At 44.2% G+C, this 27,641-nt stretch overlaps 1 protein-coding gene across 7 annotated transcripts in view; it reads left to right on the top strand.

Annotated features, from left to right (window-relative positions):
* arhgap32b (Rho GTPase activating protein 32b) overlaps positions 1 to 27,641 on the top strand; it is a 529,550-nt gene that overhangs the window by 495,998 nt on the left and 5,911 nt on the right. For all 7 annotated transcript variants that reach the window (XM_080214854.1, XM_080214856.1, XM_080214855.1 and 4 more), the window contains 8 exons: positions 3,719 to 3,801; positions 5,100 to 5,207; positions 6,013 to 6,158; positions 9,459 to 9,660; positions 10,217 to 10,371; positions 10,707 to 10,778; positions 13,797 to 15,143; positions 22,580 to 22,926. In XM_080214854.1, the coding sequence (XP_080070980.1) occupies positions 3,719 to 3,801; positions 5,100 to 5,207; positions 6,013 to 6,158; positions 9,459 to 9,660; positions 10,217 to 10,371; positions 10,707 to 10,778; positions 13,797 to 15,143; positions 22,580 to 22,926 (2,460 nt within the window). The remainder of the gene's footprint in view (positions 1 to 3,718; positions 3,802 to 5,099; positions 5,208 to 6,012; positions 6,159 to 9,458; positions 9,661 to 10,216; positions 10,372 to 10,706; positions 10,779 to 13,796; positions 15,144 to 22,579; positions 22,927 to 27,641) is intronic.

Below are 27,641 nucleotides of genomic sequence, written 5' to 3'. Positions count from 1 at the left end.
AGGTGCTGAGGGGCAGTGACGCCGGAACTTAGAACCACATAGAGACAGTAACATCCAGGCACAGACCTACACACTGAGGGACAGTTACACACATGCGCAGTATGGCAGAATTTAATTAGTATGATGAGGATTTTGCTGGCTGGAGTTGGTGAGAGCCTCAAGTCTCCCCCTCTGGGGAAGGTCTGTTGTATTAAGTCACAGTCAGGCACGTTTAGCCTTTCGTAGGATCAGTGAGCCCCGAGATGGAAATCCTGCTCCATATCCCCAGCCCCAGAAAGCTGCTGGCCAGTGAGAACCAGCGGCACCTATGACCATCAGTGCATGAAGAGTGATGGTAACTGCCAGTGGTGCACCCACCAGAGGCCCAGGATCGGTGAGGGACTGAGGTCGCAGGTTAGTGGGGATGGGTTATAGGGAAGGGGTCACCGGCTGGGGTCGCAGGGTTGTTGGAAGAAAGGGCAGTTTGGGTAGCTCTCAGTGGACCCCCCCCTTTGTGATGCCATGTCCCTTGATCAGGCACTGAGTGCATTTAAACAAGGAACACCTCTGGGAACTCAGCAACCAACTCAGCAGAGCTTACTTTTCAGGCTTCCGAGTGGTAACTCCCTGTCATTACTCAACCAACAGTGATGGGTTGAGGCTCTTAACTTGGCATTAATTGCCTTGTAAGATCCTCAGTTGGCATCAAGGTGGAAAGGGCATCCACGCTGTGATAAATATCTAGGTTGATAATATTTTAAAGATAATGTTAGAGGATAGATTGTTGTTATGAAGATAAAGTAACTGAGATGCTTAGCTTGGAGATTGCCAGAAGACCTAAAAGAGTGTGGCAGTTCAGAAGGTTATGTGTTTTGTTTAATAGAGTTAAAATAGAAGAGATGGAACTATAAACCAGTAGCTAGGCTGGTCTAGCAGCGGAACTGGAGACATGATGTCTGCACTGCTTGTAAAGAAGTGCAGTCAAAAGAGATGTTTTGCAAGGTTGAGCTTTGGAGCTCAGGTGGTTTACAGCACATACAGAAGCCCTCGGAACTATTAGCAGGCTCCAGGCCATTCGGACTCGCAAGTCCTCGGGAGAGGGAAGATAACAGAAGGTCACTGGTTCTGTGCTAGGCTCAAAGAACCCTGGGAACCATTTAAAACTCGGCAATCAGGAGCCTGGAGTTTGAAGAATCGAAGGGCAGTTCAGTAAAGCTAATGGTCTGCTAAAGAGTTGGGGGTGGGGGGGGGGGGGGGGGGGGGTGGGGTGGTGGTGATGGGGCTAGTGACCCTTGCAGTGCAGGTGGTGAATGATCCTTTCAGTGTGGGGGGAGTTACCCTTTCAGTGTGGGGGGGGGAGGGAGGAGTTACCCTTTCAGTGTGGGGGTGGGGGTGGGGAGTGATGCTTTCAGTGCGGGGGGAGTTACCCTCTCAGTGTGGGAGGGAGTTGGGGAGTTACCCTCTCAGTGTGGGAGGGAGTTGGGGAGTTACCCTCTCAGTGTGGGAGGGAGTTGGGGAGTTACCCTTTCAGTGTGGGGAGAGGGAGGAGTTACCCTTTCAGTGTGGGGAGAGGGGGGAGTTACCCTCTCAGTGTGGGAGGGAGTTGGGGAGTTACCCTCTCAGTGTGGGAGGGAGTTGGGGAGTTACCCTCTCAGTGTGGGAGGGAGTTGGGGAGTTACCCTCTCAGTGTGGGAGGGAGTTGGGGAGTTACCCTCTCAGTGTGGGAGGGAGTTGGGGAGTTACCCTTTCAGTGTGGGGAGAGGGGGGAGTTACCCTTTCAGTGTGGGGAGAGGGGGGAGTTACCCTCTCAGTGTGGGAGGGAGTTGGGGAGTTACCCTTTCAGTGTGGGGAGAGGGGGGAGTTACCCTTTCAGTGTGGGGAGAGGGGGGAGTTACCCTCTCAGTGTGGGAGGGAGTTGGGGAGTTACCCTTTCAGTGTGGGGAGAGGGGGGAGTTACCCTTTCAGTGTGGGGAGAGGGGGGAGTTACCCTCTCAGTGTGGGAGGGAGTTGGGGAGTTACCCTTTCAGTGCAGGGCAGGGAGTTACCCTTTCAGTGTGGGAGGAGGGGGTGAGGAGTGGCCCTTTCAATGCGGGGGTGGGGGGGGAGTGACCCTTTCAGTGTGCGGGGTGGGGGGGAGTTACCATTTCAGTGCAGGGTGGGGGGAGTGACCATTTCAGTGTGGGCAGGAGTGACCCTTTCAATGCGGAGTAGTGGGAGAGTGAGGCTTTCAGTGCGAGAGGGGGACTGACCCTTTCAGTGCGGGGAGGGGAGGAAGTTACCATTTCAGTTCAGGGGAAGGTGGGTTATCCTTACAGTGCAAGGGGGAGGGGGAGTGACCCTTCCAGTGCGACGGGGGGAGGGGGACATGACTGTTTCAGTGAGGGGCAGGAGAGGATCACTGAGGGAAAGGTTTGGGTTCTGCCAGGCTCAAGACTCTTGTTTCAAAAAATGGATGGAAGAGCTGAATTCCAAGAATGTGATATGTCTGACTGCCCTTCACTTCAAGAGCATTGCTGTAGGAGTTCAACAGGGTAGTGTCCTAAATTGAACCACCTTCAGCTGCTTCATCAGTGATATTTCCACTATCATACTGTCAGGAATGGGATGATTTGTGATCATTGCACAATGTGTTCAGCACCATTTGGAATTCCTCAGATATTAAAGCAGTTTCCATCTGCACGCAACAAGACCTGGGTAACCTCCAGACTTGGACTGATAAAAATGCCAGGCAATGGTCACCTCCGATAGTGACAATCTAACCATTTCCCCTTGAAATTCAGAACCATCAGCATTGCTGAATCTCCACCATAAACATCCTGGCTGTCATCATTGACCAGAAACAAGCTAGATAAATACTACGACCACAAGAGCAGTCAGAGGCTGGGAATTCTCCAGAGAGTTCTACCCCCTGATTCTCCAAAGTTTTTCCACATCTGCAAGGTACAAGTCAAACGTGTGATGAAATATTCTCCACAGTTTGGATGATTGCAGCTCCAGGAAAGGCTCCTCCTGCGGGGATGATGGTCTAGTGGTATTATTGTTAGACTATTAATCCAGAAATTAATGTCCTGGGGACCCAGGTTCGAATCCCGCCACAGTAGATGGTGATGTTTGAATTCAACAAAAAAAACTGGAATTAAGAATCTACTGATAACCATGAAACTATTGTCGATTGTCAGAAAAACCCATCTAGTTCACTAATATCATTTAGGGAATGAAATCTGCCATCCTAACCTGGTCTGGCCTACGTGTGACTCTAGAGCCATAGCAATGTGGTTGAATCTCAACTGCCCTCCAAGGGCAATTAGGGATGGGCAGTAAATGCTGGTTCAGCCAGCAATGCCCATGTTCCTTAACTGAATAAAAAAACCCACTCGAGAAGCGCAGCAAATACATGGGGACACTACCATCTGAACATTTCCCTCCAAGTCATGTACTATCCTGACTTGGAATTATGTTGCTGCTCCTTCACTGTTACTGGGTCAAGAGCCTGGAACTCCTTTCATAACAGCACTGTGGGTGTACCTACACCAGATGGACTGCAGCAGTTCAAGAAGGCAGCCCACCTGCCAGCACCCTCACATTTCATAAAAATAATGTATAAAAGTATTGACTCTTAATGAAGTTCGGGGTGGGTGGGGGGGCAGCCCAATGAGGAGGGTGGGTGGCGTTGTTCAGTGAGGGTAGGCTTCGATGTGTTCAGTGATGGAGACTGACTTTAACTGGTTGTGTCCTATAGGATTCTGTGTCAGTCGCTTCAGATGAGGATCGCTTGATTAAAATTCATGATGTCATCCAGCAGCTTCCTCCTCCTCACTACAGGTAAGGGTTAACCATTTGAGCACATGCCTACTCTCTCCAAAATAATCATAAAGTGTTTACAGTGCACAAGGAAGCCATTCAGCCTATCGTGTCCATGCCAGCTGTCCACAGGAGTGTCTCAGCTCATCCCACTTCCCAGCCTTTTTCCCATAACCTTATAATTTTTTGCTATTCAGATAACATACATCCCTTTTGAAAGCCATGACTGAATCTGCCTCCATCACGCTGTCAGGCAATGCATTCCAGATCCTAACCACTTACTGCAGGAAAAGGTTGTCCTCACATCACCTTTGGTTCATTTGCAAATCACTTTAAATCAATGCCCTCTGCTTCTTGATCTCTCCACCAATGGGAACAGTTTCCTGATATTGACTCTGTCCAGACGCCTCACGATTTTTAATATTTCTATCAGATCTCCTCTCAATGTGCTCCCTGTCCTCAATCTGCTACCTTCAGCAAATTGTGCTCAAGTCGCTCTGTTCCTGCAGCTACTTTATTTAGTATTGTAGCCTTGCTATTGTTTTTCTACATTCTTTTTCCCAAGATGTATCACATCATATTTCTTTGTGTTAGATTCATTTGCCAGGTAATTGCCTATTCCACCAACCTGTTTAAATTGATCTTGGAAACTGTCTCTGTCCTCCAAACAGTTCTCAATATTTACAAGTTTTATGTAATCTAAAATGAAGTTTGCTGTGATAAAGTTTGCGCTGGAAAAATGTAGGAGGTGGAATATCAAATGGATAAATTTCTGTATGTTCCAATTAACATTGGTAACAGTAACTCTAATTTCTGATATACAGAAATACAATCACAGCACTGAAAGGAAGAACATTAGAACTGCTACATTGGTAGGTTTGAGAGGTGGGGGGAATCTCTGGCCTGCAGTAACCCCACGCTGGTTACATGAATATCTCTACCACACCAAGACCCATCAGCATTCTGAGAATCTGATGCACTTAGGGCACTGTCTCATAAGCCTTTTAATCAGAATTGTTGGCACAAGTATTGTTCTTCAGTCTCCTTTTGATGACTGCTTTAGGCCATTGTGTGCTGTATTCCTGCTCCCTTCACTTCTGTCACTTCAATAATTCTCAGAGCTGCATCAATTTACCCATGTATGAACATTAATATCACCAGAATATCACCACTTCTGTAACTGCTTTCCTATTATTGAATTGGCTGTCTTTGCAGCACTAGGATGAAGTGTGGCTGCCATGTTTGTGAAATCCCTTCTTCACAGTCTCTGTTGATATTGTGCTGAATCTTGACTAAATTGTAATTTATTCTTTGTCCAGGACCCTGGAGTTTCTAATGAGGCACTTGGCTCGGTTAGCAACTTTCAGTTACATCACCAACATGCATACCAAGAATCTGGCTATTGTTTGGGCCCCAAACCTTCTGAGGTGAGAGCAGGTGGACTATTAGCCATGGGATATGAGTTTCAATGTTGAGACTGTTTAAACAGGCCTTTAACACAAAACTGAGTTTGCCAGAATGAAAACAGTTAACCCCATGCCAAGTGTTTCAGGCAGCAGCTGATTCCCTTTGTGACAGATGGCACTAGAGCTTGGCAGTGATAAATGGCTGGAGATATATAATCAGGTCATCCTTTAGAGATCATTGGTGACCCACTTACTGTTGCAGGTAATTTTCTAGGGTAAAAGTGACCACTGAGATGTAGGTTAATGTAGGTGAATGTTAGTACAGAGCAATGTACCTACTTAACAACTATGATAAAATTGAGGTTAATGTCACAACATGAATCACTGTCTTTCTGTTCTTTAACTCAGCTATCAGATAATTAAGATAGAAGTAGCTTGTGACAGTTTCAAGAATGCTATTGTTAGTGGTGAGTGCAAGTCATGAACTAAAAGAAGCTTGAAGATTTCCTTGCTTACCTGCAAGGCTTTGGCTGCATATTGAACATTTACTAAAATGTCTTATTCTCAGGTAACATAGATTGCCAACAGATACAAGATGTAAATTAAAAGAAACATGTTAAATCCTTTTATCAGGCACGCTTACTGTTCCATACCTAATCCTGCAAAGGAGAGCGTTGGGGGGTGGAGGTCAATTGTTACTGTCACTGGGAGAAGTTTGTCTGTGACTTGGGAGGTGTCCGTGTTCATGGAATTTCTGTTACCTTGGTGGGGGGGGGGAGGCTGAATTTTCCCACTTTGATTTTGGCTTCTCTGTATCTGTTCCCAGATCCCGCCAGATCGAATCTGCCTGTTTCAGTGGTACTGCTGCCTTCATGGAGGTTCGGATTCAGTCTGTGGTGGTAGAATTCATTCTCAATCATGTGGACATGCTTTTCAGCTCCAAGCTCAGCTCAGTAATGCGAGAGGGTCCAGGTAGGTCACAGCCTATCCCATCCTGCTGGGTTGTTTTGTTATAAACCTATTAACACGATGAATATTCAGTGACTAAATTATAATCTAAATATCGGCCTCACATTCTCCCATGTCCCTGTTGATAATCCGGGCTGGTTTTGTTCTGGAGTAGTCATGTGCTGGGTCTGCTAGATTGAGGACAACTAGACACAGTACCTTTCATTACGGTTATGTCCAACCAGGACTACTCTTTCTTCCTTCCTGCAGAAATAGTTAGTATGTTTGTTTTATTCCAGGTTTTTCTAACTGGTCAGCTACTAAAACTGAAAGCTAGAGAATTGCTGGCGCTATCTGCCTGCCAGCTACCTGTAGGTCATCACTGAATCAAGTTGTATCCATGGTACAAAAATGATGCAAAGAAAGCCCACAGACATCAGCTGTCTCTCTTCAATACTGTGTACCTGGAAGCTTCATTTCTTCAGAGAAAGCAGTTTCTGAACAGCCTGTGATGATTAGGCCCAACGTTTGCAAGTTATAAGCTTTAGCAATTAATCTGCAAACTGCCTTTGATCTGTTACTCTAACTGCCTAGTGGTTAGAATATAGGTTTCTAGCTAAAGTGCTTTCTTTGTTTAATTTAGAATCAGAGACTGTAATCCTTTCCTTTAATCCTTCTTCACAAGTTGGAACTGGAGTTTCATTCCACGTAAACTGCTGTAGAGTAACCTCAATCTGTGTATTAAACAGTGACAATATTCCACCTTCCCCAGTACAGGCCAAAAATCTTCCAGGCTTTGTTCTGTTAAGTTTCTGTCATAAAACCATGCTTTATATCAGAAATGATCATGTATTTACTGACTGAAGACCACTGAATTTAAAAAGATGAAAACAGTGACTTGAAATAGCAATTATTAAGATGGCTGAATATTTGTATCACTGTCCTTTACAAATGCTAAAGCCATTAAAATGAGTCAGCCCGGCTTCAGAAACTATCAGAGATAACACCTGAGAGGAATGTGAATGAGCCATATCTCCTGACCCATTCACAGAGCATCGAGACATCACCTGGATGGAAACCAACCATTAAAACTCATCTCTTGATGATGAATGCAGGTTGAGAGTAGAATTCATTTAGCCATAATCTAATCAAGTCGAAACAATGCACCTGCAATCCATTAGCCGCAACATACTTGGATAACTGGTCAGCGTAGAGAGGGGAATCATGTGACAAGCAAGCTAACACTCTTTTGCATTTAAGAGCTGCTCCTGCACAAGCAGAACAGATGCCAAAATAGCAGGACTCTCCCTCCCTCTATCTCCATCCATCATACAGGTTTGAACACTCTTTGCTGTTTGACCTCCCACATGTGGCAGGCACGGTTTTAAGAAGCAATACTGCTGCTGCTAGCGTCATAAGAACAAAGAAATTGTCTGACAGCAGACTAAATCACCTCACCACCAAATCCAGAGATACCCTTGAGCTCAGCCTGAAACATTACAAATCATCAATCTGCAAGATTGAACTATTATTGGACCCTAAAAAGAGTACTTAATCCATCGTCCCATTCTGTAACTTGTGCATATGTGCATGATGGTCAGAGCATTTCTATTATTTTTATTAGACCGGATTAAATACAATAAATATACTCCGTTGTTTAAAAACTTTCAAGGAAACGTCCCTGTGTATGCCTTTGGCAGTCATAGCACATAAACAGTTAACCACTCACTGAACTGGCAAGCATGTCGTTGTCAAACCAATTTGCAAGTAAATAAGTGGGAAAAGAGGGGGAGCCATTCTGCCACTCTGACCTAAACACGGCAATTTCTTCATTTGTGTAGGATGGTGAATGAAAATGTCACACAGATAACTTTCCTTGTGGGTCTCTCCTGCAGATGAAATTCACCATTCACCGCGGGCTGTGGGAGAGGATGCTGTTCGGGAATGAGTGACAGAGGAATAGGATTCTATTTGGGAATGAGAGACTGGGATAGGATTCTGTTTGGGATTGAGAGGCTGTGGGATAAGTTTCTGTTTGGGAATGAGTGACAGAGGAATAGGATTCTATTTGGGAATGGGGGGGCTGTGGGATAGGATTCTGTTTGGGAATGGGGGGGCTGTGGGATAGGATTCTGTTTGGGAATGGGGGTGCTGTGGGATAGGATTCTGTTTGGGATTGAGAGGCTGTGGGATAAGTTTCTGTTTGGGAATGAGTGACAGAGGAATAGGATTCTATTTGGGAATGGGGGGGCTGTGGGATAGGATTCTGTTTGGGAATGGGGGGGCTGTGGGATAGGATTCTGTTTGGGAATGGGGGTGCTGTGGGATAGGATTCTATTTGGGAATGGGGGTGCTGTGGGATAGGATTCTGTTTGGGAATGGGGGGGCTGTGGGATAGGATTCTGTTTGGGAATGGGGGGGCTGTGGGATAGGATTCTGTTTGGGAATGAGTGACAGAGGAATAGGATTCTATTTGGGAATGGGGGTGCTGTGGGATAGGATTCTGTTTGGGAATGGGGGGGCCGTGGGATAGGATTCTGTTTGGGAATGGGGGGGCTGTGGGATAGGACTCTGTTTGGGAATGGGGGTGCTGTGGGATAGGATTCTGTTTGGGAATGGGGGGGCTGTGGGATAGGACTCTGTTTGGGAATGGGGGTGCTGTGGGATAGGATTCTGTTTGGGAATGGGGGGGCTGTGGGATAGGATTCTGTTTGGGAATGGGGGGGCCGTGGGATAGGATTCTGTTTGGGAATGGGGGGGCTGTGGGATAGGACTCTGTTTGGGAATGGGGGTGCTGTGGGATAGGATTCTGTTTGGGAATGGGGGGGCTGTGGGATAGGACTCTGTTTGGGAATGGGGGTGCTGTGGGATAGGATTCTGTTTGGGAATGGGGGGGCTGTGGGATAGGACTCTGTTTGGGAATGGGGGTGCTGTGGGATAGGATTCTGTTTGGGAATGGGGGGGCTGTGGGATAGGATTCTGTTTGGGAATGGGGGGGCCGTGGGATAGGATTCTGTTTGGGAATGGGGGGGCTGTGGGATAGGATTCTGTTTGGCAGAATGCTATGTGGTGATTGTTGTGTTAAGAAACTGCATTGTTAACGATTCTGCTTTTAGTGGAGTGATTTTAGGACCTTTACAGTGATGTCCTTGTCCTAGATTTCAATGCCTGTTAAATTCAGTGGATTCCTTTTTTAAACTCATTACAATATTGATCTTTCACATATCCACCAATCCCATGTAAACCAAGTTTTGTACTACCCAGCTGTGAAGGAAAACATTTTGGTGGTCATTTATTCTTCCATTTTTCTGTTCTTCTCTGCAGGACACGTATCTCTGTCTCGACCCAAATCCTTGCTGGTGTCGTCTCCCTCAACCAAACTCCTCACCCTAGAGGAGGCCCAGGCTCGAACCCAGGTCCAGATCATCTCCCCTGTTAATTCAGACAGCAAGTACATTGAAGTGGGTGATGGACCTGCAGCGTTGCAGGGCAGGTTCCACACAGTCATTGACTTCCCAATTGAAAGGTAAAATAGCAGTGCCACCTTTAAACTCTTCCTTTGCAGCAGGTGTTTAGAAATGTGTTCAGTAATCTGTGACAGAAACATACCACTAATGGCCAGAATCTCTTGATTGTGTTGTCCTTACTGTGGACAGGGTCCCCACTCTCTCCCTATTCTGTGAATCCCTGGTTTTGTGCTCTCCCGCTCAGTGCTGCTGTCCTGCTCGGAGTCTCTCCTTCGCCCCCTCAGGATCTCGGGGTCTTGCTCCCCCTCGGTCAGTCTTTTTCTGCAGACTGGAGATTTGTGCTTGTTGTTATTCACACTCTGTCCATTTCCTTCTCCTTCTCTTAAGACCCTCTTTAAAACCTGCTATCTTGACCAAGTTTTTGCTATTTGTTCCTAATATCTGTGCCTTTAGTGTCAGATTTAGTCTAATTCCACCTGTGTGATATATCAAGGAATGGTTTTCAACATTTAAATTGTGTAAGTGTGCATTATTGTGATTTGTGGTGTTCTTTACCTGTTTAGAATTCGGTATGTCACATTGTTTAATACTGAATCTTTCACTATTCTTTTCCAGGAAGAGAACAATCAGCAAACCCAAGAAATCGCCTGTTGGTACCTGGCGGTCTTTCTTCGGTCTCAGGTCCGAGGGCAAGTCTTCCTCTGTGACCAAGCGGAAGTTGCAGCGGAACCCCAGCGAGCCAGCACAAATGAAGTCCATGGTTTTGGCAGGTGAGTGTTTTCAGATTAATTGAGGAGAACGTGCTTTCCCTGTTTCTGCTCTTGCTGAGGTACCGCTACACCACCTTGTGGAAGTGATTATTAGTCGCATGCAAGAAGACACCATGAGTGTTGCCAGATTATTCAAGTGAAGGGAAGTTCATTCCTATCCCTCACTGCTGTTTTTAATCCTGTACCAAATGAGACACCGGCAGGCTCGACAGCATGGTAGAAAATCACTTCTAAGTAAGTTTTAAATCATCGATTCCGCAGCTATGAGCAGTGTAATAGACAATTATGTTTGGCTTCCTTCTGATCATTTTGTGTTTGTTTTGTCTTCCCATCAGCCAGGGGTGATTCAGGGACACTTCGCTCTGCTAAAAGTGAGGAGTCACTTTCATCTCTGCACAATGTTGAAGGTTAGTACAATGTGTTCACTATATTTCCCTGGGGTTTTGCATATTGAAGTATGCTTGCTATATATTCCAGTATCTGTATGTAACAGCATGTTTGAATAAAGAACAAAGAAAATTACAGCACAGGAACACGCCCTTCATCCCTCCAAGCCTGCACCGACCGTGCTGCCTGCCTTAACCAAAGCCCTTCCAGGGACCATGTCCCTGCATTCCCATCCTATTCATGTACTTATCAAGACTCCCCTTAAAAGTCACTACTGTATCCGCTTCCATTACCTCCCCTGGCAGCGAGTTTCAGGCACCCGCTACTCTCTGTGTAAAAAATCTGCCTCGTACATCTTTAAACCTTGCCCCTTGCACCTTAAACCTATGCCCCCTAGTAATTGAAATGTGCAGTATAGTGCAGTAGGTTTCTTTATTGTACCTGTTCATTTATTATCCCTGTGCAGCAACTGGGCTGATATCCCTTAATTGGGAGGTTACTCTGTTACAGCCATGTCCTGTAACACTTGTGTAATGTAGCACAAGACTTTCACAGAGTGGCTGTGATCCCAGTGTTACTGGGCTAGCAGATGGAGAGTGAGTCTATCCTTCCTGTTTATTGTTCTGATTTTGATGAATGAGTGGACAGTGATTTATTTACTCAGTTAATGTGCTCCTTCCTTTACAATCTTTGCATCGATCTTTGCAATTATTTATCAATTTGTGATGTGACAAATTTAACATTTTTGGTATTGACTCATTTGCTGTATGATTCTGTGCTTCCCAATCCTTACACTATTTCAATGTTCAATCTTGCAGTTAGGCAGCCTCCAGAGTGAATTAAACACTTTGTGTATTCTTGTTGTGTGCAATATTAGGTTAGCTACTTGTTTACCAGATCAAAGGTAAGAATTAATTAACAGATGTCCTTTTATTGTGATCGCTCCTCCAGATTACGGAAGGATTTGAGATTAATAACACTGACGTTGCAGTAAACATGAAGTTAGCACCAATATTGTGCAGCTTAATTGTGTTAAAGCAGTTATAACATTTAGCAGGACTGGAAAGGATAAGCTGGTAACTAAAAATTATGTCCTGTGCTGGTCAGCGTACATCGGAGAAAAGAGCACCTCTTCCTCTCGAGGAATGTTGCTGGAATATACAAATAGGAGAAGATTTTAGCTCATTGCTGATCTGTTTCCAAACTCCATCTATCTGCAATGATTACATACAAAATGCTCCCACCTAATAAAACTCTATGAATTAAAAATCAAAAATAAATACTCACGCCATCTGGCGGCATGTTTGGAGCGAAAAATAGTGTTTAAAGTTTATTCATTAGTCACAAGTAAGGCTTACATTAACACTGCAATGAAGTTGCTGTGAAATTCCCCTAGTCGCCACATTTCAGTGCCTGTTCGGGTCAATGCACCTAACCAGCACATCTTTCAGACTGTGGGAGGAAACCGGAGCACCCGGAGGAAACTCGCAGACAACGGGGAGAATGTGCAAACTCCACACAGACAATGACCCAAGTTGGGAATCGAACCCGGGTCCCTGGTGCTGTGAGGCAGCAGTGCTAACCACTGTGCCACCGTGCCGTCCAGATGCTTCAGATTGATGATGTTTCTTCAAATCTGGAAAATGTTCGATGTGATAGATTTTAAGCAAATATTGAGACGGGAAATGGCAGGTCTGCGATCGATTAAAGGCATTAAGAACATAAGAAATAGGAGCAGGAGTAGGCCATCTAGCCCTTCGAGCCTGCTCCGCCATTCAATAAGATCATGGCTGATCTGAAGTGGATCAGTTCCACTTTCCCGCTTTCACCCCATAACCCTTAATTCCCTTGTCTGTCAAAAACCTATCTACACGTGACTTAAATATATTTAGCGAGGTAGCCTCTACCACTTCAACGGGCAGAGAATTCCAGAGATTCACCACCCTTTGAGTGAAGAAGTTCCTCCTCAACTCCGATCTAAACTGCCCCCCCCCCACCCCCCACTTATCTTGAGGCTGTGCCCTCTAGTCCTGCTATCCTTTCTGAGCGGAAAAAATCTCTCCACCTCTACCCTATCCATCCCTTTCATTATCTTATACGTCTCTATAAGGTCTCCCCTCATCCTTCTAAACTCCTGCTAAAGTGGCGTTGGAGTCTGCTGGAGGTGTAAATAAAATAATTAATCACCATCAACTGCTGCTTTCCACAATAGAAACAGACAACTTGTTTCTCCCCCATCCCCTCTTCCCAGCTCTGTACTTCCTTCAAACTGGCTGCCACTCTAACTTTCTCCAGTTATGAAGGATGATCAACTTTGTTTCTCTAATGATAAATATTGCGAGTACTTCTCGCATTTTCTGTTTTTATTTTAAATTTCCAGCATCCAAAGTATTTCGGTTTTATAAAAATCTGTCAAGCATGGTCTCAGAATTTTTAAGTCGCATCCCCCAGCCTCAAAAGATGTTTACGGGAGAAAATTCCAGAATTCCACTGCTCTGTTTGTAAAGTGATGCTTCGTGCCATCATCCCCGTACAGCCTTGTTCTATTGTGCCAGCCTGAACGCATAGAATGCTGCTTTCAGATGGCTTTTCTACTTCTGTTACTTTTTAGCGTTTTCATTCGGTGATCAAGATCGGAATGATACCAAGAAGACTGACCCATATTCGGTTGACAGAACATTCGGTCAATATCAGGGGGTAAAAGAAAATGAATTGACACATTTTGGGTCAACCGGATGTGTTAAATGCATTGTGTTAAGTCCCACCTAACCCTCTGGCCTGCTAGTTATTTAATGCAGTCTTGAGGGCAGGAATCTGTTTTCCAGAGCCAGTGAGAGAAAGTTATTAAACAACCTAAGGGATGGCCATGCTATGAAATTCTGTCTAATGACAACTTGTAAAATAACGTAACTTGTAAAATAATTCTGAAATATATATAGAAATGTAAATACTGTGGTCCACAGTGTGGTTTAATTGCTCATTTTGCACACTGATACCACAAGCCCACAGTGAATAATATGCTGCTTGTTCTTTCCTAGGAGAATCAAAGGTGTACAGACCTAGAAGGCCTCGATCTAGCAGTGATGCTCTCTCAGTTTCCTTCAGTGCTGCTGGCCTTCCAGGTCTCAACCACTGCAATTCCTATGATAATTTACCCAATGACGAAAATGAAAGAGAAGATGCCATGCACCAAATCCCTGCACTGATGTCTCCCAAAATGGAGGAAGTAGAACTGAGTCCACCAGACATGGGAGCAGCAGGATTGGACTTTGATCCAATGTCCTTTCAGTGTAGTCCACCAAGGGCAGAGCTTGCAGGTCCTGACAGCAGCACATCTCAGCTGGATTCCTCAGCCAGTGGCAAAGACAAGTCAAACAGCAGTAAGAGGGAGTCAGATTTGGGCAGTGCGTGTCTGACCCCTGGTAGTGCTACTAGTTCTGAACCAGTCTCTCACTCCCCAGATAAGCTGATGAGCCCCTTCTTCTCTCCAGATCTAAGCCCCACTGATGAGAAACTGGCTAAACCAACCTCTTTTGCAGAAAAGGTGGTTCATGCTTTCTCCCCAAAGATTGGGCGCAAGTCTCCCAAGTCTCCTCTGTTGAACATTTCTGAACCGATGACAATTTCTGTACCAACGCGAGTATCTGAAATGATTGGCAATATGGCAACTGTTTCACTGGGTACATCTCCACCTCGCACAAACCAAGCAGGGAATAGCAATGTCAACAAGTCACCTCCACAAATGATGTCAATGCTACTGAAGACCAGCGATGTGCAACTACCTGAGGGATGTCGTCAGGAGATCCACACCAAACTCTCTGCTGCAGTACCAGAGTCGGAGGCCAAAGAGCAAAATCGAGATTGGCCTGATCAGGCCTATCAGTATAAGGCTGTACAATCTACCCACTCACAAGCAACAACAAAATGGCAAAATCCAGACTGGCATACACTGACCAACCAGAACAAAACTACACCACCTACCCATTCAGAAATGGGAACAAAGGAGCAAAGTGCAGATTGGTATGATTTCCCTAATCAAAACACGTCTACACCATCGACCAATTCACAAACCGAGGTGAAAGGGCAAAGTCCAGATTGGCTTGAACTGACCAATCAGAACAAGGCAGTAACATCTACTCAATCACAAGCAGGGACAAAAGGGAAATATTCAGATTGGCCTGAAGTAACAAATCAAAGCAACTCTGTACCATCCACCTTTTCACAAGCAGGAACACAAGGACAAAGTTCAGATGGGCATGAACTGGCAAATCAAAGTAAGGCTGTGCAATCTACCCATTCACATGTGGAAGCAAAAGGGCAAAGTCCAGATTGGCATGTGCTAATCAATCAAAACAAGGCAGTACCATCCACCCATTCACACACCGGTAAGTGGTAAAGAATTGTTACGCTAGGTATATTGGGAGAGGCTCACAGCTATATTTCAGGTATATGTGCACCACCCTGATATACTGGAACAGAAGAACATAAGAAACAGGAGCAGGAGTAGGCCATCTAGCCCTTCGAGTCTGCCCCGCCATTCAGTAAGAAGCCATGATAAACTGCTAAGCATTGTCACTGGAATGAATAAATTATACTGACACCTTTCAGCCATACTACTGGATAGCAACTCCTGTCAAAGGTAACTTAGTTTCCCAAAAATAGGAAGATGAACATCTCTAATTTCTGTTCTAATTTGTTTTAATAAATATTTGCTATTCAATGATGAGAGTCATTGCAATAAGAAGAAAACCTTGTATGTCCTGAGTTGTAACTCTCCACACTAGGTTCTGCACACCGGAACTGGTGCTAAGACTGTAACAGTGAATTTGGTGAAGAGAGATTTCAGATTTTCAGACACAGTGTGGACAGATTGTGTTGCTCAATGCTTTACTATCTGATGGATAATTAGACCCAGTTTCCTTTTCCTTTTACCCTCCCCTTCTAGCACTAATTTGTGCTGCGGTAGCATTCCGTAGTTAATGACAGCCTTATGTGGCCAGATTAAGCTGCTGCTCATTGGCCGTCTAAACTGTTTGTGGGAGAGGGACACAGTGCATTGGGCACTCCTTATTATTCATCCATGAGATGTGGGTGTCACTGACTAGGTCAGCATTTATAGCCAAACCTTATTGTCCTTGACAAGGTGGTGGTGAGCTGCCTTCTTGAACTTCTGCAGTCCATGTAGTGTAAGTACACCCACAGCACTGTTACGATGAGAGTTCCTGGATTTTAACCCAGAAACTGGAATATATTTCCAAGTCAGGATGGTGTGTAACTTGGAGTGAACATACAGGTAGTGTGTTTCAACACAGTGACTTATATTTTAATAATGTCTTTAATATAATGAAAGGGCCCAAGGCACTTCACAGGAGAATTACAAAACAAAGTATAATATCTATCCATGTAAAGAGATATTAGGGCGGAAGAATAAAAGCTGGGCCAAGAACTAGGTTTTAAGAAATAATTTACAGGAAGAAGACAAGATTAAAAATGGAGAGGTGTAGGAAGGAAATTCCACAATTGTGGCCTAGACCATGAAAGGCATGGCCATCAGTGATGATGCAGTTATAATTGGGAATGCATAAGAGGCCAGACTTAGATGAGTGCAGATATTTTGGAGGGTTGTGGAGTTTGTCCCAGGCAAGGACTATAAAAGAATTTGAAAACAAGTGTGACAATTTTAAAATCCAGACTTTATTTCACCGGGAGCCTGTATAGGTCAACGAGCACCATGGTGGTAGGGGAATGAAACTTCTCAGTTAAAACACAGGCAGCAGAGTTTATGATGATTTTAAGTTTCCGAGGGTAAAATGTGGGAGCCTAGCCAGCAGTACGTTGGCATAGTTGAGCCTAGAGGTAATGAAGGCATGGTAGAGAGTTTCAGCTGCAGATAAGCTGAGGCAGGGAAGAGGTTTAGCAATATTTGGATTCTTTGAGGCCACATTCCATCAAATGTTGCCTTGATGTCAAGGGTAGTAATTCTCACATCACCTCTGGAATTCAGCTGTTGTCCATGTTTGGATCAAGGCAGTAATGAAGTCAGGAGCTGAGTAACTGTTGGGGAACATTAATGAGCAGTGTTTTGCTGAGTAAGTGCTTCTTGATAGCACTGTTGATAATATATCCCATTACTTTGTTGTTAACTGAGAGACTGATGGGCAGTAAGTGGTTGGATTGGATTTGACATAATTTTGTGGACAGGACATAACTGGCAAAATCCATATTATTGGGTAGATGCCAGTCTTCCAGCTGTACTGGAACATCTGTTAGTACTGCAGCTAGTTCTGGGGCACAAGTCTTCTGTCCTGGTGTCAGAATATTGTCAGTTCCCATAGTCTTTTCAGTATTCAGTGTCATCAGCTAATGTTATGTGAAATGAATCAAATTTTCTGAAGACTGGCCTCCTTGATGTTGGGGACCTCAGGAGGAGGCTGAGATAGATCACCCACTTGGCATTCTCAGAATCACAGAACTGTTACGGCGCAAAAAAAGGCCGTTTGGCCCATTATGTGTGCACCGGCTCTCCAAGTGAACATTATGTCTTAGTGCCATTCCCCTTCCTTTTCCCCTGCACATCTAATGCTCTATTAAATGCCTCAATTGAATCTGCCTCCGCAACACTTCCAGGCAGTGCATGCCAGACACGAATCACTCATTGGGTGAAAAAATTCATTTCTCAGATCACATTTGCTTCTTTAGCGAGTCATCTTAAATCTGCGGCCTCTACTCTCGATCATTTTACGAGCAGGAACGGTTTCTCTCTATCTACTCTGTCCAACCTCATCATGATTTTGAACATCTCTATCAACTCTCCTCTCCAAGGAGAACAATCCCAATCCCTCCACTCTATCCTCATAAGAGAAGTTTCTCATTCCTGAAACCATTCTTGTAAACCTCTTCTGCACTCTCTCCAATGTGTGTTCACATCCTTCCTGTAGTGTGGTGCCCAGAATTGTACATAATATCCCAGGTAAGGTCTAAGTAGTTTCTTGTATATGTTCAGCATAACGTCCTTGCTGTTGTACTCAACCCCGCTAATGATAAAGCCCAGAATACTATATCCTTTATTGACTGCTCTCTTCACCTGTCCTGCCACCTTCAATGATCTATACATATATATATATATATATACACCCCCAGGTCCCTCTGCTCCTGCAACCTTTTTAGAATTTTACCCTTTGTTTTATATTGCCTCTCCATGTGCTTCCTACCAAAATGCATGGTTGGCACAATAATTAGCACCGCTGCTTCACAGCACCAGGGATGTGGGTTCAATTCCGGCCTTGGAAGACTGTGTGGAGTTTGCACGTTCTGCCCACGTCTGCGTGAGTTTCTAATGGCTGCTCCAGCTTCCTCCCACAGTCCAAAGATGTGTAGATTAAGTGGATTGACCATGGTAGTGCACAGGGTTACAGGGATGATTGAGGGGGAGCGGGTTAGTAGGGGTGCAGTTTGGGCCTGGGTAAGATGCTATTTCAGAGAGTTGATGTAGACTCAATGGGCCGGATGACGTCCTCCACTATAGGGATTCTTTGGGTTTAGTGCACCTCACACAACTCCGCATTGAACTTCATCTGTCACTTATTGAATAACTTTTTTGTTTCTGTCTTCACGGAGGAGGACGTGAATAATTTGCCGGGTGTTAGCGATAGAAAGGTGGTAGGACTGGAGGGTCTTAATGACATTACTGTTACTAGAAAGGCGGTGCTCGACAGACTGGAGGGGCTGATTGTGGACAAGTCCCCAGGACCGGATGGAATGCATCCGAGGGTTCTGAAAGAAATGGCAGAGGTGATAGTGGATGCCTTGGTGGTTATTTTCCAAACGTCGCTGGATTCCGGGGAAGTGCCGGATGATTGGAAAACGGCTAATGTTACGCCGTTGTTTAAGAAGGGTGCCAGGCAAAAGGCGGGGAATTATAGGCCGGTTAGTTTAACATCTGTGGTAGGTAAAATGTTAGAATCTGTCATTAAGGAGGAAATTGCGAGGCATCTTGAAGGGAATTGCTTGATAGAGCAGACGCAGCACGGTTTCATTAAAGGGAAGTCGTGTCTGACAAATTTACTGGAGTTCTATGAGGATGTGTCTAGGGCGGTGGATAGAGGAGAGCCGGTGGATGTGGTCTTTCTAGATTTTCAGAAAGCGTTTGACAAAGTGCCTCACAAGAGGTTATTGCAGAAGGTCGAGGGACATGGAGTTGGGGGTAGGGTGTTAGCGTGGATAGAGGATTGGTTGTCAAATAGGAGACAGAGAGTGGGGGTCAACGGGTGCTATTCGGATTGGCGGATGGTGACTAGTGGAGTGCCCCAGGGGTCGGTGCTGGGGCCTCAGCTTTTTACCATTTATATAGATGATCTGGAGGAGGGAACCGAGTGTAGAGTGTCGAAATTTGCTGATGACACCAAGATTGGGGAACGGCAAATTGTGCGGAGGGTGTGGAGAGTCTGCAGAAGGATCTAGATAGGCTGGGCGAATGGGCCAGGAAATGGCAAATGGAATTTAATGTTGGCAAGTGTGAGGTGGTCCACTTTGGTAGGAAAAATGGAAGGAAGGACTATTACTTACGAGGCGAAAAACTGCAGCAGGCGACGGTGCAGAGGGACCTCGGGGTCCTTGTGCATGAGTTGCAAAAACCCAGCTTGCAGGTGCAGCAGGTGGTCAGGAAGGCGAATGGGATGCTGGCCTTCATAGCGAGGGGGATTGAATATAAAAGTAGGGAGGTCTTGCTGCAGCTGTATAGGGCATTGGTGAGGCCGCAACTGGAGTACTGTGTGCATTTTTGGGCGCCGCACCTGCGCAAAGATATTTTGGCCTTGGAGGGAGTGCAGAGGAGGTTTACTAGGCTGATACCGGAGTTGAGGGGGTTGAGCTATGAGGAGAGACTGAATAAACTGGGCTTGTACTCGTTAGAGTTTAGAAGAATGAGAGGAGATCTCATTGAGACGTATAAGATGATGAATGGGATGGATAGGATAGAGGTGGAAAGACTCTTCCCGCTCAAAAAAGACAATAGGACTAGGGGGCACAGCCTCAAGATAAAAGGGGGGCGGTTTAGAACGGAGTTGAGGAGGAACTTCTTCACTCAAAGGGTGGTGAATCTCTGGAATTCTCTGCCTGTTGAAGTGGTGGAGGCTGCCTCGCTAAATATTTTTAAGGCGCGGGTTGATGGGTTTTTGATAGGAGAGGGGATTAAGGGTTATGGGGAGAGGGCGGGAAAGTGGAACTGAGCAGCGACAGATCAGCCATGATCTTATTGAATGGCGGGGCAGGCTCGAAGGGCTGGATGGCCTACTCCTGCTCCTATTTCTTATGTTCTTATGTTCTTATCAATGATACAAATCCCCTGGGGTACCTTTCTCTGGTCTGAAACATATCCATTGACCATTACTTTCTGCCAATTTTGTATCTACGTTGTTGCTGTTCCTTTCATTCCATGCGCTATAACATTTTCCCCAGGTCTGTTGTGTGGCACTATATTGAATGTCTTCTAAAAGTCTATGTACATCACATTAACAGCATTACCCTCATCGACTTCCCTGTTACCTCCTCAAAAACTCCAAGTTAAATGAACACAATTTATTCTTTAGATATCCATGCTGGCCCTGCCTAATCATCCTACATTTTTCTAAGTGACTACTAATCCTATCCTGGGTAATTGTTTCTAGAAGCTTGCCCGCGACTGATGTTAAACTGATTGGGAATGTCCTTTTTGACCTTTTGTGAACATGGGCATAACGTCTCCTGTCCTCAGGCACTTGCCCTGAGTCTAGAAAAGATTGGAAGATTATATTGCTCCCACAATTTCCATTCTCAATTTCTTCAATATTCTTGGATGCATCTAATCCAATCCTAGTGTTTTTATGTTTTTATTAGTGCTTTGTAAACTTGCAATACTGATCAACACTTCCTCCTTATCAATTTTGAACCCTTCTAAGAACAGAATTTCCTCACCTGTCACCATGTCCTGAGTACCTCCTTAGTAAAGGTGGATGCAAAATATTCATTTAATACCTCACAATGCCCCCTGTCTTCCTATGTAGATTCCCTTTTAGGTCCCAAATTGGTCCTTTACCACCTTTTTACTTTTCATACACCTATAGGAAACTCTGGGATTCCCCTTTATATTGGTTGCCAGTCTTTTCTCATAATCCCTCTTTGCTTCTCTAATGTGTTTTTTCACTTTCCCTCAGAACCTTCTGGATTCCTCTTGGTTCTCAATTGTATTTTCTACCTGACACAAACAATTTGCATACTTTTTATTCTCTATCTTAATTTCTATCTGCTTTTTCATCCAGAAAGCTCTGGATTTGTTTTCACTACCTTTCCCTTTTCGAGGAATATACCTGGACTATTTCCAGACCATTTCTGTTTTGAAGGTAGCCCATCGTTCAACTACAGTTTTTCCCATAACCTTTCCTCCCAGTCTAACCCAGTTCCGTTCCTGCCCCACTGAAGTCGGCTCTCCCCAGTTAATTATTTTTACTCTGGATCGCCTGTTATCCTTTTTGATAATCGCCTTACAATGTAATGATCACCGTCTCCTAAATGTTCCCTCACCGACACTTCATCTACTTGGCCCACCTCATTTCCAAAAACCAGATCCCACAGTGCATCCTTTCTTGGACTGGACACATACTGCTGTAGGACATTTTCCTGGGCACATCAGCCTATAGACCAATTGAGCATTGTGAAGTCACTCCGTGCTCCTTAGCTCTGGCCAAATCAGTTGTGCCTTTGGACTCTCTGGGGTATCCTGTTTCCTCAGCACTGTAATGCTCTTCCTAACCAATACCGCCACCTCTCTCCCTTTCCTTCTGTTTCTTTTTCTGAACACCTTTTACCTCAGAACATTTAACACCGAGTCCTGCCCTTCCTTGAGCCAGGTCCCTCTCATGACCACAACATCATATTTCCACAGTGCAGTCTGTTTCTGTAACTCGCCAATCTTATTTACTATGCTCCATACATTCACATACATGCACAATAACCCTGATTTGGATGTCATTACTTTCTCCCTTATCCTGACCTCACCTGTTAACTTACTATTCTCTATACTTGTGCTTTCTGTGCATCCCGGTATTTCTTGTTAATATTTCCTCTTGATTGCCACACCACCCCTGTTGAATTAGTTTAAAGCCTCCTAACAGCATTAATAAACCTTCCCGCAAGAAACTCAGTGCCAACTCTGTCAGTTGCAATCCATCTGGCTTGTACAGGTGCCATCTCCTCCAGAGGGGAAAGAGTTCAAGGAAGGTGCATTGTGAAAAAGCAAGGAATTGAGTTTGGATTTGTCAGCTATTGTTTCAGCCACAATGGAGCGGTCAGTCCAGTTCCAGATATTCCACTGCAGGGATATCAAAGTCAAAAGAGAGAGAGGGCAATGCAGTTGTGCTGGGATGAAATCAGACTTCTCATTACTAATAAGAGCTTGAAAATATTTGATTGGGACATTCAGAGGGTCTAACAAATGGTTCCAAAACCATAAAACCTATTGAGAAAAGAGATTGTGAAATCAATGAGTCAGGCTTCTCATTCAAAGTTAAAGTTTGCTTGGAAGAGTTTAAGAAGAGGAATTATGACTTAAAAAGGAATTGGATAAAGAAAAATATAATGAAGTAACAATGAAGGGATCAGAGCAGCTAATGCAAATGTTGATGTGGGTAACCTGGGCTGTGTGGCTTCCTCCTGTGTTATGACTTCTATGAAGGTGCTACTAATATGGCAATATTTGTAAAAGATCAAGTCATCAATAGCAGATTATGGGCTATTTGCAAAGGCCTTTTACAGCAAATTAATATTTGTTCTTTTGTTTACTCTGCAGTAACTCCTGTGGAATCCCCTCAGGAGGCTCCTCCAGTTAGCTCTGTACCTCTCATTCCACCACCTCCACCCCCAAAGAGTGCTGCTCGCCTACTAGCACTGGCCCTGGCTGAGAGTGCCCAGCAGGCTACTGTGCAGTCTCAGAAGAAGCCTCAGCCTGGGCGACAGGCCTCGGGGGATCAGAACCTCTACCCTACCCCTGCCACAGAGCCGTGCCCAGTATCAGCTGCCTCAGCAACTCCAACAACAGCCAGCCATCAGATTACTGTGCAGCCAACTGTCGAACCACAACCTGCAACTGGCCAGGTCCCTCCTAACACTACGACAGGGCCCACAGCTTCAGGCCAGGTAAGGGAAACAAATAATTAATCTATCAACTGGACTCCGGGAATTTGGTACAAATGCCCTTCTAGATTACTGACTAAACAGAAGCGTGTGTAGACATTGAGTAATGCTCAGTGCAATGCCTTCTCACCAGGAGCAACAATGCAAATGATCAGTACTGAAAATACTGTCGGTTGGTTTAGCTCGGTTGGATGGACAGCTGGTTAACGATGCCAACAACGCAGGTTCAATTCCCGTACTGGTTGAGATTATTCATCAAGGCCCCACCGTCTCAACCTTGACCCTCGCCTGAGGTGTGGCTATCCTCAGGTTAAATCACCACCAGTCACAGTCTGTGATCATCTGGGACTATGATGATTTTACCTTTGATTTACTGAAAATAACGAAAAAACATTACTTTGCACTAAGTTCAGAAATAAAATACTGCGGATGCTAGAAACCTGAAGTAAGAAGAGTAAATCTTGGAAACATTCAGCAGATTCAGCATCAGTGGAAGTTAATGTTTCACATTGATGACCTTGTAGCAGAATTCTTTATCTGTTCTGATGAAAGGTTATCAGTTTGAAACTTTAACTCTGTTTCTTTTTTCACAGATGCTACCAGACCTGCTGAGTATTTCCAGAATTTTCTTTCTTTATTCTGATTTCCAGTGTCTATAATATTTTGCTTTGTGTGACCTTTTCAAGTAGATTTCTCTTGCTGAAATAAGGAATATGAACCAAAGTAGATCTCAAGCCTGCTCTGCCATTCAATGAGATCATGGCTGACCTGTATGTGTGGAGTCCCACATTCCTCAGCTACCTCCAATAAGCTTTGATTCCCTTGCTCAGTAAACATCTATCTACCTCTGCCTTAAAAATATTCAGTGATCCCACTTCCATCGCTTTCTAAGGCAGACTGTCCCAAAGTTGCACACCCTTCTGAGAGAAGTAAAATTCTCCTTACCCCTAATTTTAAAACTGTGCCCCCTAGTTCTGGACTCAGCCACGAGAAGAAACATTATAGTATGTCTACAGGCTCCAGTCTATCCACAGCACATGTTATTCCTTCAAAGAACTCTAGTAAATAGGTTAAGCACAATTTCCCTTTCATAAAACTCTACCGATTCTTCCCAGTCACTTTCAATGTGTCTAAGTAACCAGCTATAACCTATTTAATGATTGATTCTAACTTCTTCCCCATGACAATGTCAAGCTAACTGACCTATAATTTCCCGTTTCAGCTTCCCTTCTTGAATATTTCCTAACTTGCAGTCCAAAAGAAATTTTCCAGACTCATAACGAATTTTGGAAAATTAACACCAGTAAACCTCTTGTAAGACCCTATAGTCAAGTCATTTTGACCCAGACATTTGTCAGCTCACAGCTCCCTTAGTTTGCTCAGTACTGTTTCCCCAGGGATTATAATTTCACCAGCTTCCTCTCTCCCTTCCACCTCCTGATCTACAGCTATTACTGGCCTGTTTCTTGTATCTGCTACAGTGAACCGGGCGGCATGGTAGCACAGTGGTTAGCACTGCTGCTTCACAGCTCCAGGGACCTGGATTCAATTCCTGGCTTGGGTCACTGTCTGTATGGGGTTTGCACATTCTCCTCGTGTCTGTGTGGGTTTCCTCCGAGTGCTCCGGTTTCCTCCCACAGTCCAAAGATGTGCAGGTTAGGTTGATTGGCCATGCTAAATTGCATCTTAGTGTCCTGAAGTGCGTAGCTTAGAGGGATCAAGGGGTAAATGCGTAGGGATATTGGGGTAGGGCCTGGGTGGGATTGTGGTTGGCACAGACTTGATGGGCCAGATGGCCTCTTTCTGCATGGTAGGGTTTCTATAATTCTACGAAGACAGAAGCAAAATATTTGTTCATTTCATCTGCCATTTCCTTATTATCTACTATTAATTCCACACTCTCTAGGGGACCAACACTCACTTTATTTACTCTTTTCCTGTTTAAATACCTGTAGAAATCCATATTATGTTTTTACATTCTTAGCTAGCTTTCTCTTATACTGTCAAAATAAAGAATTTCTTTCCACCAATAACCTTTTAGTCATTCTCTGTTGTTCTTTATATTCTGAGAAATCATCTGTCTTACCACTCATTTTCGTGCAATTGTATGTTTTTTCCTAAGTTTGATGCCTTCCTTAACTTCTTTAGTTAACCGCAGTTGGTCGTTCCTCCCTTTAGAATTTTTCTTTATAGCAGAAATATACTTATTCTGAGTACTCTGAAATATCCCTTTTCTTCATTATACCCTGTTCAGCTTCATGTCCACAGTTGCCCCTATTAAAATTTAAAATACCAGTCTTAGACCCACTCTTCTTCCTTTCAGACTTAATGTAAAATTCTGGCATATTGTGATCACTGCTGCCTAAGGGTGCATGAGCTGCCAAACTGTGTCATCTCATACAACTTTAATAAAATAAATCTGAATCGATTTTCTTTTTTATATGTGTTCAGTATTTTTGAATAGAACTGAATGATCTTAAACAATTTGTCCACTCAAAGAAGTCACATTCTGTTCAGGGGGAAAATGACTAAATGGAAATTTTTACTCAAAAATGGAATTCTATTACTGGGCTATTCTGTTATCAGTTTGATTTTTCAGCTTATTTAGTGTTTGAGGGCTTGAATTAATTTGAACTGAGTCATTGACAAGTGGGGGGAAGAGAAGTTGTGTGTAACAGCATGGAAGCTGTACCAGCATAGCAGCCTTGTAACTCCCATTTAGACAAGGGGAGATAAACCCTTAAATGCATGTAGAAAGAAATACATCTGATCAAAAGTGAACATGTCCTAAACATTACTAATATCTTGTGAAGTAATTTATTTTAAAATTTCCTTCCCACCTTAGACTTGTGCTAATTTTAGCTGGATTTGCTAATAGTCACAGGGGTTCAAGAAGGCAGCTCAGTACCACCTTCTCAAGGGCAACTAGGGATGGGCAATAAATACCAGCGATGGCCACATCCCATAAATAAATGAAATAAAAGGTCCCTTGAAACTGTGCAGCAACCTGGACCCGCCCACATAGACCCAACACGAGTCCTTCCCCTGTAAATTACTGCATTTCTGCAGCCACACAAAAAAAATTAAGATGGTCCTGTGTACTTGAATGGATAAATTGCATATGACCAAAATAAATAGAGGGAACATCAGTCAGGAATGATGCTTGTGGCTTTATGTTGAGAATATGTTTATCTGTGTCTGTCTTGAACATTTAAATATTTGTTAATTTGCAATTTTACAGAATTTATTTTCTGATTTTTATTCTTTCATGCCATGTGTTACTGGCAAGGTAATCAGTTATTTCCCATCCCTAGTTGCCCTTGAGAAGGTAGTGGTGAGCTGCTGCCTTGAACTGCTGCAGCTCCTGCAATTATAGATACGCCCACAGTGCTGCTGGGAGGGAATTCTTGGATTTTTACTCAAAAACAGTGAAGGAATGAAATAGTTCCAATTTGGGGTGGTGTAAGGCATGGAGGGATACTTACAGGTGGTGGTATTTCATGCGTCTGCTGTCCATGTCGTTCTAGATGGTAGAGGCCACAGATTTGTAAAGTACTGTCAAATAAGTCTTGGTGAGTTCCTACAGTACATCTTATAGATAGTACGCCCTGCTGCCACTGTCTGTCACTGATGGAGGGAATGAGTGTTGAAGTTGATGGATGAAGTGCCAGTCAAGCTCCCCGAGTGTTGTTAGAGCTACACTCATCAGGCAAGTGAAGATTGCCATGTAGATGGTGGACAGCTTTGGGGAGTCAGGAGATGACTGACCTCTGACCTGTTCTTGTAGCGACAGATACAGTTCAGTTTCTAATCAGTGGTAACTTTTAGATGCCACTTGTGAGGATTCAGAGATGGCAATGCCATTGAATGTCAAGGGAAGCTTCCTGACCATATACCATTCTGCCGTGTCTGTTCTGCCAGTGGGGCATACCCAAGAATTGTGATGGTGTCCGGAACATTGGCTGAGTTAAAATTCTGTACGTGTGACTGTGTCAGGCTATTGCTTGATTATTCTGTGTAACTGCTTTCCCAGTTTTGACACAAGCCTCCGGAAGTTAATAAGGAGGGCTTTTCAGAGCTGTGTGCTGTAGTGCACAAAGTTTCCACACTTATACACAAGTGGAAGATGTGATACCTGACTTTAAATCTCTTTTGCATTTATTCTAAAATGTTTACATTGTCGCTGTCTAGTGTGTTTATCCCTTTCTGTGAGAATCTGATCACTCCGAACCTTAAGAGTTGAAAACTCTTTTTAAATATGGAGATTGTTTTCACTCTTCAAACAATAATTTGAAAATGTTATTGTTACGCCGTTCAATTTACTTTCCTCAGACGTAACAAAATTTATATGCAAAACAAAAAGCAATTTCAGCTTCTTATACAGGAATGCCTGAACCATGGTCCTGGGATTAGAGTCACTGATCTAAGGCTTGCTGTCAGGGGAGTTGAACGTTCATGCAGTCCGTGGTCTTGGAGAGGTCCAGGCAGAGAGTTGGAGGCAACAGAGCAGGATTCAGCAGGCAGGGAAAGAGAGGAAATTGGAGGGCTGCTTTGTGCAGAACACTGACTCGCAACTTCAAGCATCAAAAGAAGGATCAAACCTGGCTAGAGAATTGTTCATGGTATGGGGTAGGAGAAAGGAAACACCAATACTTCAAATAATATCGGAACAAATTATTTCTTAAAATTTGGTAACTGTCATTGATGTTTTTCTCTTC

Source organism: Carcharhinus amblyrhynchos, chromosome 29 (assembly GCF_965287045.1).
Source record: "Carcharhinus amblyrhynchos chromosome 29, sCarAmb.v2.hapA, whole genome shotgun sequence".
Lineage (NCBI taxonomy): Eukaryota > Metazoa > Chordata > Chondrichthyes > Carcharhiniformes > Carcharhinidae > Carcharhinus > Carcharhinus amblyrhynchos.
The sequence above is the reverse complement of the archived record's forward strand: the minus strand, read 5'-3'. Positions and strand labels throughout refer to the sequence as shown.